Source organism: Fukomys damarensis, unplaced genomic scaffold, assembly GCF_012274545.1.
Source record: "Fukomys damarensis isolate Sample0158 unplaced genomic scaffold, DMR_v1.0_HiC HiC_scaffold_16, whole genome shotgun sequence".
NCBI lineage: Eukaryota > Metazoa > Chordata > Mammalia > Rodentia > Bathyergidae > Fukomys > Fukomys damarensis.
The window spans coordinates 97391226-97402171 of record NW_022900928.1 but is presented as its reverse complement, the minus strand read 5'-3'; the positions used below and the strand labels follow the sequence as shown (position 1 = coordinate 97402171).

General features: G+C 52.6%; 1 protein-coding gene across 3 annotated transcripts; it reads left to right on the top strand.

Annotated features, from left to right (window-relative positions):
* Positions 1-6: 6 nt before the first annotated feature.
* On the top strand, positions 7-9795 carry LOC104867386 (C-type lectin domain family 2 member L). Of its 3 annotated transcripts, none has more exons than XM_019208594.1 (5): positions 7-70; positions 3807-3881; positions 6191-6357; positions 7644-7744; positions 9088-9795. In XM_019208594.1, the coding sequence occupies exons 2-5, from the start codon at positions 3869-3871 to the stop codon at positions 9197-9199; spliced, it is 393 nt and encodes a 130-aa protein (XP_019064139.1). In that variant the 5' UTR covers positions 7-70; positions 3807-3868; the 3' UTR covers positions 9200-9795. The 3 variants fall into 3 exon arrangements, with proteins under 3 accessions (XP_019064139.1, XP_019064140.1, XP_019064141.1); XM_019208595.2 differs by lacking the exon at positions 7-70 and adding an exon at positions 245-332; XM_019208596.1 differs by lacking the exon at positions 7-70 and adding an exon at positions 344-661.
* Positions 9796-10946: the final 1151 nt, after the last annotated feature.

The window sequence follows — 10946 nt, the reverse complement described above, 5'->3', positions numbered from 1 at the left end:
CCCGAGGGGCTGCTGCGGCGATCAGGCTCGGGCTACGAAGGCAGCACCAGCTGGAAGGCAGCCTTGGAGGGTAAGCGCGGCGCGTCTTGCCCGGTCACCTTGGAGAGCGCCGGGGACCGGACACCCACTCATCCAGGGCCCTCGGATGCCACCGGGTGCGGGGCTGGTGCCAGGGACCCGATGCTACCTCTGCCTCGAGCTTTTCCCTTGACCTTGGAAGCCGGCTTCGTGCTGCGAGCCCTGGGTTCCCGCGGGAAGGGCTCGGGCTGTCCTGCGCCTGCACGTGCGGTGGTGACGGTTTGAGCACAGTCACGAGCGCGCAGCGCCCCAAGGTGGTATCTGCTTCTTTTGCTGGCTGAGGTGGGGCGGTGGGGAGGTCCCCAAGGGGTTCTTCCTTTCAAGATCAGGTCCCATTTGTCCCTTTGCACTGGCTCAGGGAACGGCTGGCTGGCCAGGGGGCAGCACCCACAGTGGGAGTGGATTTCAAGTTCGTGAGTTCGTTCAGGAAACTTGCATTGGCTTTAGAAATGCTGGAGGGGACAAGAGAGAGAGGGCTCACCGCACTCTAAGGGTGCTCCTGGGCACCCCAAGTCCGGAGGCAGAGGGGACCTGGCAGCATTCACTAAGAAGGGGTGTCTTCCTGGAAGGCTTCTTGGAGTAGGTGAGGACTTAGGGGTGTGGAGGGGATAGAGGTGGGTAGCTGGAGCTGGCCCTGCCTGGGACAGGAACTGAGCCAGTGTCCTGGGATGGGGCAAGGTGGGGAAGAGGGACCTGAAGGATCCTGCAGGCCATGCCAAGGGTTAGGGGCTGTTGAGGGTCTGGAGGGTGGGTTTCCACTTGGCCTGGGGTGGGACTGAGCACAAGGCAATGAGGGCAGGGCAGCATCTGCACCCAGGTGTGGGGACTGTGTGGATGGTTCCACCTGCCGACTGCGGCTGTCCAGCCTGGCCGTTAGCAGGAGAGGAGCCACCTGGAGCAGGAAAAGGACCAGAGACTCTCTGGGCACCGTCCTGCCCACCTCAAGTGTGGCATCTACCTGTGGTCCAGCCCTGTCTCACCTGTCCTGGCGTGGCTCCTTGCCTGGTTGTGACTCAGGCACCTGGGTCACCTGGGTGCACCCAAAGCAACCTATCCCCGAATGCCTGGGGTTCTTGGCCCTTGGCCTATCAGCCTGTTGACTTCTCCACAGGACTTTCAGTATGTACAGTCTGCATCCCCTTGGGACTCACCCCCTGCTGGTCCAGGTGTCCTGGGTCCACCTTGGCTGGAATCTGTTAGAGCAGCGATATGCCCAGGGCCTAGGGCAGGGCCTGAATAGTGCAGAAAGATGAAGGAATGTGGGGATCCAGTGTAACAGGGCAATATGGCACCAGAGAGGACCATCCTAGCCCAGTGCTCCCCTCTTCTGACACCAAGGAGGCTCTCATTTGCTTAGTCAGATTTCTACCTCTGAGGGCCATATGGACCAAGGCCAGGTGTGTGCATTCTGTCGTGGAGACCCTTGTCCCAGTTCCCAGATGCGGGACCCCTGCAGCCCAGCCAGGGAGCCTAGGGATACTGATCTTGAGTCCACTTGCCTTCCCAAATTGGATTTTTTTTTCGTGCTGGGGATCTAACTCAGGACCTTTTGCTTGAGAGGCAGGCGGTGGCACTACTGAGCTAAATCCCCAGCCACACCTCCCCAAATTGGGCTCCATGTGATGACCCACTGTTGACTGGATATGGGATATAGGGCCATAGAACCTCTGCCTAGCCAAGCACCTATCTGGAGAGATGGGAATCTTTCTTTTTTTTTTTTCTTTTTGAGACAGGGTTTCATTATGTAGCCCAGGCTGACCATGAACTTGCAGCTATTCTCTTGCCTCAGCATCTTGAGTGCTGGAATCACAAGTGTGTGCCTCACACCTGGCTTAGACACTTCACCCAGCTGAGCCTCCAGGAGCACATGAGCTCTGCTATAACTGTGCTCAGGACAGTTATTAGGCACCTGCCCTGTGGATTTCACCTTTGTTACTGCTAATCCTCACCTTGAGGGGGTGGTGGTGAGCACGGAGCCTGAGAGTCTAAGCATCCCTCCCAAGGACACAGCTTGGGTGCTAACATATGAAACCCCCGTGGGATTTGCCCCAGCCTGTCTGATCTGAACGCTCTGACTCTTTCCTGTGTGGCAAGGACTTCTGTTTGCCAGGCTCATTGGAGGGAACTGGATTGTGCTTTGCTCTCTCCCCCGCCCCTCCGACTGCTGCCACCTCCAGTGGAGACCCTGCTGCTTCTTCCCAGGTTGGGAGCCCCTGTAGCCCAGAGCTGAGGTAGAGCTAGGGCTTGGAGACTTTCTTACATGGGCAGTGGCCTTATAAACAGAAAGGCAGACCTAAGCTCCCATGGCAGGGCCTCTCCTGTGGACTGAATGTTTTCTTCACCCCATGTTCAAGCCAGAGGCTGCAAAGGTGATCCACAGCTGTAGCTGGGTTCTGTGGACATGGAGGTGACTGAGATGCAGATATTTCTGGTGCTGGGGGTGGGAGGGTGGCCAGGGTGAGACAGAAGGGACAGAGTGATTCTATATACCTTAGACTATAGATTTTTTCAGTGCTCACCAATTCTGAATTTTTAATGTTGAAAGTTTCTGGATTAGGCAGAAACCCACAACTTCCTGATCAAAACCACCCATGCACATTTAGCAAATCCTCTTACAGATTTACAAATTATCAAGCTCCATGTCTGATCGTTTTTCATAGTCAGGATGCTGCTGGCCAGGCTCTGCCCCTGATGGTTTAGAGACATCAGCCAGGCGTCTTTTTTGGGTCACGGGCACGAGGATGATGGGAGCTTTGTCTGGGTTTAAGAGCCAGAGATTTTTAGTTGTTCCTTCTAATATTAGTTTAAATCACACACATTTAGAAACCTGAAAAAAACACACCTTCCAACTCCATCTATTTCGGATTATTGCATAGGAGGAATAATTACGGAGGTGGGATTGTGTTGACTTTTCAAGAGCAACACTGGTGCTAGAAGGGAGTTAATACCTCTGAAATTCTGAGGAATTCCTTCCAACTGATACAGTCAGGCCTCTGAGTTCACAGCTCCAGGGCATGGTCCCTGGGTAGAAAAGAAGAGCTGCTCCTTGGGGCAGTGTAAACATTGCTTCTGCTATACCTTTTCTGAGATGGTTGTTGGAAGATGAGCTCCAGCATGACAAAGGAGTAAACTGAGATGAGGAAAAAATGGGCAGAAGCAGCAGGAAGGCAGCACAGCAGAGGGATAGGGAAATCCTCAGGCTACTGGTACAGAGACCCCAAGGTGGTAGGGGGGTTTAGGAAACAACCAGACAGATTGGAGCAAGTCAGAGGGTTCCAGGAGCCACTTTTTAAGAAGGTTATTTTGGATTGAATGGTAGTTCTCTTCCAGAATTCTTATGTTGAATTCCTAGTGGCCAAGATGATATACAACAAAGGTTTAGGTGGAAAAAAATGAAAGAAAAATCACCAAGCGTTGGCGAGAATGTGTAGAAATGTGAAATGCTCTTGTCACGGCACTTTGGCAGTTCCTCCAAAAGCCACAGAGAATCACCATACTGTCCAGCAGCTCCACTCCTAGGCATGTACCTAGGAAAACAGGGACACAGAGAAATCTGTGTGCATTTGTCATGGAAAGCAAAGGTGGAAGCCATCCAAGGGCCATCAACAGGTGCAAGGGTAAACTGATGCATCCACACGTTATAATATGAAGCCAGGATGGGGTCAAGTTCTAACACAAGCTTGACGTGAGTGTGGACAGCTGGACATGCGCCTCTCTCTTCTCCACAGATACTACCACGCGACTCCTGCTGGGGGCCATTGCGGTCCTGCTGTTCGCCATCCTGGTGGTGATGAGCATCTTGGGTGAGTGCATTCGTCAGCACATGTGCGATTCCATTTCCCAGGTTCCCATGCCTGTCCAAGGCACAGCTTGAGAGGGAAAGAGAGGCTCCAGGTCTCCCCACAGCTCTGGGGGACAGAGCAGGTCTGAGACAGAGTGCTAGTTTTTGGTGGCGAGATTTTAGCCTAAAATAATACATTCATACACGGGCTACACCAGGGTCCTTTAGTAAGCAGTGTGGGTAGACAGGGTATTATTTCATAAATGATGCAACAGCTTATCAATTCAGGACAAATGTGACGTAGGTCAGACAAATGGTGATTCCTACAGAAGATGGTTTTGGCAGCAAGGGACTTTACTCACATTATGCTCTAGGAAGCTTAGGCAGGAGGACGGCAAGTTTGAGCTCAGCCTGGGCAACTTGGCAATTTAGCAAGACCCTGTGTCACAGTAAAAAATAAAATAAATTTTATAAAAAAGGGCTGGGGATCTAGCTCACTATGAAGGCCCTGGGTTCAATCCCTAGTACTTAAAAAGATCACATTAACTGAACAAACATTTATTGAGCCCTGCTGCTTCTTAAGCCTCGGACCAAGTGATAGCAATTAAAAGGTGGGTGTGATAGTGTCCCCTCTCTCTGGGGATAAGGGCAGTGAGAGGTGATACTGCTGGTGGCTTCCCAGAGCAGGAGACACACACACTGAACTGTGATGAATAAGTAGGAATTTCCCAGAGATGGGATGGAGAGAGTGTGTGTGGGTGGCGGGGGAGTAACTCCTTCCACACTCTTAGATTATGCCCCCAGGGCATGCAAATTAACCCAAACAACAGATTACAGGAGAAAAGACAAAATTTTTGTTAATATGTACATTTTATGGGGATTAACAGAAAAGAAAGAAAATTCAAAGAAGTGTAAGCTTATGTACCTTTTTTTTTAATGGAGGAAAGAGTTTGGGTTTCATTGGTAAATTGTGGGAATGATAGGGTCAAAGAAAAAAAAAGGATTTGTGATTATGAACTGGGAACTCTGGCTAATCTTGGGTGACTCAAGTCAATGTGTGTTGTGGCTTCTGCAGGATTTGCAAAAGGGCTTTCACTGCCTCTGTTGTTACTCTTTGAGAAGCACTGTGAGACCAAGGGTAGACTTCTTAAAATGGGGAGAAAGCCCATCAAGTCCTCCCATGTATGACCTGCATGATAAGCACCTGTTTTGAGTGTTCAGAACTGGATGCTGTGGTCACTGGGGCCAGCTTGTTCTTAGCTAGACTAACTGCCATGAATGAAGTCCCTTTCTTTTCCCCTCTGGCTAGGCTGGGCGGTCAGGGCAATGTGTAGACAGGGCCCTTCATGATTTCAGTAATGTGCCACCAGTCTCTTGGGAGACTCACTTTGTGGTCAGTACTCTCAGGGGCCTTGCCTCGCCTTGAACAGGTCTGCCCAGGGACTGTCCCTAATTAATTGCGGCCCACATGGCTGTAGATCCCTGGGGAGGACCCTGCAGACTCCCAAGTAGCAAGGGCTTATTCTTGGCTGTCTTACTCTTGCATCACTTGTATGAAAACAAACAAACAGGCATGCATATCAAATTTGTAGCCAAGGCAATCCACAGTCACAATTCCATGTGATGAATGGGGGGATCATCAAGATTAATGCGGGCATCGAGATTAAAATTTGCCTTTAAAAATGGAAATGCTGAGGCAAAGTGAATGACAGAAATGTGGAAGGAACAAGTAGAAGTAAATTTCAAGGCTGAGTGTTGCTTGTCCAGGTGCTGGGACACCTGGCTGAGAAGCAGGTCCCGTCTAAGCGCAGGGTTTAACTTCTCTTGGCAAGGAGCCCTGGGCTGGCCTATTTGCCACAGCCTAAAGGCTGGTTGACAGCAATATGGTCACAGTGCCGCTGGCAGAGCCCAGCAGATGGGTCCCAGGCTGTCCTGGTGCGGTATCCCTGTGAGGAGTCGCGAAGGAGATGGCATTGGAGTGACTAGGAGGAGAGGAACAGAAGGGTGTGCTCTGGGTCACCCAGAGGTACACCTAGGTCACAAGACAGTGTGCTGGGACTCAGTACCTAGCAAGAACTTTCTAGCAGCTAAGCGGTAGACAAAGCTGCCTGGCTAGTGTGGCCTCCAGGCCTCTGCCCAGTCTGAGTTTCTGGGGTCCCATCCCCGTGTGATGGTATCTGCCAGCCTCCCTTTTGTTACACATTTAGTCCCTGATCCTTTACCTGTAGTATCTCTGTGGGGCACCAAGGTTGAGGAAGGTGGGGGGAGCCATGGGGGCCAGGTGGTGGCCAGCTGTGCCGGCAGGTGTTGAGCCCTGTTTCCTCCCCACAGCCTCCAAGGGCTGTATCAAGTGCGAGGCACCCTGCCCAGAGGACTGGCTGCTCTATGGAAGGAAGTGCTACTTCTTTTCTGAGGAACCGAGAGACTGGAACACGGGCAGACAGTATTGCCACACCCATGAGGCTGCGCTGGCTGTGATCCAGAGCCAGAAGGAGCTGGTGAGAGTGACCCAGAACCCCTGGGCTCCGAGGAGAGCCACACGCCAGTGTTCCCTGTGACACGTCTCTGGGGTCACCCATCTGCTGCATAGCCATAAGTGTGCAGGTGGTCCTTAGGGCCTGAGTAGGTCCACCTCCATGGTCAAGGCCATTTACTGCAGCCCAACTCAGCATTATAAAGTGTAAGAATTACCAATTATGGCCAGGTGTGGTGGCACACGCCTGTAATTCCAGCACTCAGGGGTCTAACGCAGGAGGATTGCCAGGAGTTCGAGGCCAGCCTGGGTTACATAGTGAGTTCAAGGCCAGCCTGGACTACCTAGCAAGAATCTGTCTCAAAAAACAAATGAACAAACAAGCAAAAAACCAAACTGTTAAATTGAGCCAAAAAAAAAAAAAAAAAGAAGAAAATGCTGATTTTTGGGCCGGGGATTTAGCTCAGCGGTTTGGTGGCCTGCCTTGCAAGCACAAGGACCTGAGTTCAATCCCTAGTACAAAAAAAAAAAAAAAAGAAGAAAATGCTGATTTTTGGGCCGGGGATTTAGCTCAGCGGTTTGGTGGCCTGCCTTGCAAGCACAAGGACCTGAGTTCAATCCCTAGTACAAAAAAAAAAAAAAAAGACCGCTTTTTTTTTTTTTTTTGTACTAGGGATTGAACTCAGGTCCTTGTGCTTGCAAGGCAGGCCACCAAACCGCTGAGCTAAATCCCCGGCCCAAAAATCAGCATTTTCTAATGATCCAAATCAGGATATGCCCTCTCATTTAATAACCTGACCCATTTTATCAATAGAAATGTGAAAGAAAAAGAATGAATGAATCTTGGTCAGTGTGGGTTAAGCCACAGTGTGGCGGAAATCCATAATAGCAGAGTCTGAAGCCCACTTCTGTCTCTGGTATATAGGGTTTCTCTGCCACCTCTGCAGAGAAAGGCCCAGGAGAACGAAGGTAGGATGGCCAGTCTGAGATTTGTCCCAGGGAATCCATCCAGAGGGAGTCCCCAAGCGTTCTGCCGCCCAGGACTGGCTGGGCCTGGTTGCACAGGCCTGGCCAGTGCTTACATACACCAGAGCCAGGGCCCTTGCAGGCTCTTGGGGGCGGCTATGAGGAGCTCAGGGACCTCAGAGAGTTCTGTCCTCTGGCTCCTCACTTCCAGTCTCCAGGCCACATCACACTCCCGATCTGTGCACCCTGACACCGTGTCTTCCAAGCCAAGGTTTGTTGTGGCACAAGCAGCAGTCAGGACAGCGCCTTTGACATGGATGCTTTTGTTCCACTTTGATTTTGCAGGAATTTATGTTCAAGTTCACGCGGAGGGAGCCCTGGATTGGTCTGCGCAGAGTTGGGGATGAATTCCACTGGGTCAATGGGGACCCGTTTGACCCAGACACGTGAGCTGTGACTTCATCTTGTAAAAGAAGGCCTGACCCCCAGGACCCAATCTCAAGAGAAATGCTCGGTTTCATGCCAGCTAGAGATGCTAGCTGTGGGGTGTGACTGTGAGCCATTCATGAAAATGGCTTTAGTTCCCTCTCCTCACTTGTCCAGCCTCGTTTGGTGGCTCTGCCTCACGGAGCCCTCAGAGCTTTGGGGAAGAGCACAGGCTTTCTCTATCCTGAGTCTTCCTGTGCAGCACACATGCTTGGTGTGGCTCCTCCACATCCCATAGGCCAGAAGGGGGAAAGACCGAGGAAAGGCGTGTCCCAGATCACCTCACCCCATTGGTCAGAGGAGGAAAAAAGAAGGGAGGGATGTCCTGGATGGCCTTGCTCAACTGGCCAAAGCTCAGTCACATGACCACAGCTGGCCCTCAGGAGGATGGGGAATGGAACCTCCAGTTTGGGCAGCCATGTGCCGCCTAAGCATCATCACTGTGGAAGAAAAGCGATCTGAGTACAGTTGCCCATGAGCATTCTCAGCGCAAGCACCTTCCTGTGGAGGGGCCCACAGAGGGGTGTGTGCTAGTGTTGTCAGTGGCAGGGAGGTGATGATGGTGTCAGGATGTGGGGGCAGTTTAGGCTTAAGGACATGTAGGGCACGGGCTGCCTATAGGGAAGAGAACCTCGAGGACTGGGCCCTGGGTACCAGCCCAATGACGATGACACTGGAGCGTTCCCAAAGCTAAAGCTCTGGGGTCCTTCTAACACCCTGCTTTTGTGGGACCCCCAACTGCCAGGGATCTGGGATCAGGGTGAGCAAATGAGGTGTCTTCATGACACACCCATGTCCATGCATGGTTTCGGTGTCAACACACCAGTTGACCAGTGTTACTGGTGTTGTTCCTGCCCATCCCTTGCCCGTGTGGATACTGTGATTCAGCGTGTTTCTACTGAGCCCTTGTGTGCTCCACACCAGGCTTTGTTGGGAGCCAACATGAGACTGTTCTAAAAAGATAGAGACCGTTCCAAAGCTGGCTGCCTGGGGACTGTGGGAATAGACAGAGCCCCCTGCAAGGCACATATGAGTGGTGTCTGCAGGGCTGGTAGGATGCTGTGTGGTCTCTGGAGCCTGGGTTGTGGCGGCCACCCTTGGAGGATGGAGAGAGGTGGTGGAGACGGGAGGAGACCGTGGGACACAGGGCAGGGAGACAGGGAGGTCATGCTGGGAAGGTGCCCTAGGCTGGCTCTGTCTTGGAAGGTGACGTGAGGGTGGGCATGTGCCTCAGGGCCTTCGGGCTGCCCGTGATGGCTGCATGTGGCAGTCCTGAGCTCCTGGTGTCTTCTCCCGGTCACAGATTCACCATCTCAGGCCCAGGCGAGTGTGTCTTCGTGGAGCCCACCAGGCTAGTGTCGACGGAGTGTCTGACGACCCGGCCCTGGGTGTGCAGCAAGATGGCCTACACGTGACAGGGAAAGGCCAGAAGTGGAGGGAGGCATCTGCTCCGAGACCAGCCTCCAGCGGAGCTGCCTGTCCTCTCCTGGGGGAAGAGGTCGGTGGGAGCACCTGTCCCTGTCCTGTGCCCTTTCAGGCTCTAAAGCTCCTGAATCCCTGGTTCCTGGCCTCCTTGTCCCCAGGCAGGTCCTGCGGCTCAGCAGTTGAATCCCATATGTTAAGTAGCGTGGCCATCTTTCCCCCATACACAAAGGAACGCACATACATGCACAAGCACACACATGCAGTCCCTTCCAAACAGCGTCCCTCAGCCGACCCGCAAGGCCTTCCCCAGACCTGCCTGGAACCCTCCCACCCCTGGTGCTGTGGGGAAGGCTGGTGGCTGGCAGGGCATCCGACTATCACCTGTCATGGGCTCTGCAGGCTTGCCATTCTCCAGAGTGCTGGGGGTGGCAGGTGGCAGGTGTCCCCTCACCTCGGCCAGCCCTGCCCAGGGTTTGGAGGCCCTGAGTCCACCCTCTTTGCCTTCCCGGGGTCCCTGGGCAGGGCCCCCAGCTGTGTCCGTGGTGCTGTTGTATTGGTCACTAACGGAATAAAGAGATGACTGGCATCAGAGAAGCAGCTGCTGTCTGTTCCAGGGTCACAGCTCGGGGAGAAGCAGAGGGACGCAGCCAGAGAGGTCAACACAGAGATGTGATGTGGTGTGCAGAGACCAAGGATGGAAAAACAAAAAGACCACATGTGATGGCCTTGGGGCCTTAGTTAATTTTGGCAGGCTATGAAGTTATTCCTGGTTGCCTGAGGAGCGGGTGCCGTTCTGGCTCCTTCATTACTATTTAATGCAATATGACAAATGTTTCTTCCAAGCTGCTGTGTGTCAGATATCATGCCAAGCACAGGAGATCCTCGGCATTATGCCCCAAGAAGCACACAGCTTAGTGCTAGAATGTTCTAGAACACTGTGAAAGTCGCTTATTCCACCTTGGGGAGGATGGGGTGACACTCACATTTGGCTGGGTAAGAGCTCACTAGGTCTTCTGACCTCTTCCTGTCACCCTGGTCAAACCAAAGAGGCCCTGAGGGCCTTCCTTGCAGCCACCATAGTGTGTGGCAATGGAGCCTGGGCCTCTATAGCTGCCCCTCTTGGTGGCCTCGGCTGGTGAGATGCAGATGCCTGGAGACCTACTTGTGCACTGGGTGCTGGCCCAGTTTCAGAAATGAGCTTAGAGGGAAGCCAGGTCCTTACTGAGCCTAAGCGATCAGACAACACTGCCAAGTTGGTGTGGCTGACTGTTCTGCACGCTTTCCAGATACGTCATCCACTAGGGGCTGTCTGTAGCTTCATAGTTGTCTCCTGGGAAGCCAGTGGCGGATTTAGGTGCACAATAAAATGTTAAGGGAATTTGGGGGGGTTCCCCTATCCCCAGCACATGTGGCAGAGCACGGTGAGGGATTGCAGAAGTGGTCAGGTGTGCTTAGTCATGCCCAGGCCCATGTCTCAATGGTGTCCTACCTCAAAACAGTGGGTTTTAGATGGGGGTGGTAGTTCACACCTATAATGTGGGTTCTCTGGGAGGCTGAGGCAAGAGGACCCCAAGTTTGAGCTGACCTAGGTAACTTAGCAAGACTATCTCAAAATAAAAAATAAAAGAGAGGCTGGGAGGGGTTGGGGATTTAGCTCACTGGTTCCTCTGCCTGCCTCGCAAATGCAAAGTCCCAAGTTCGATCCCTGGTAAAAAAAAAAAAAAAAAAAAAAAAAAA

Bases quoted from the DNA above. Each gene is read 5' to 3' on its own strand.
- LOC104867386 (XM_019208594.1), top strand. The intron at 6,358-7,643 runs GTGAGAGTGACC...TTGATTTTGCAG, and splicing joins TCCAGAGCCAGAAGGAGCTG to GAATTTATGTTCAAGTTCAC. The intron at 7,745-9,087 runs GTGAGCTGTGAC...TCCCGGTCACAG, and splicing joins GACCCGTTTGACCCAGACAC to ATTCACCATCTCAGGCCCAG.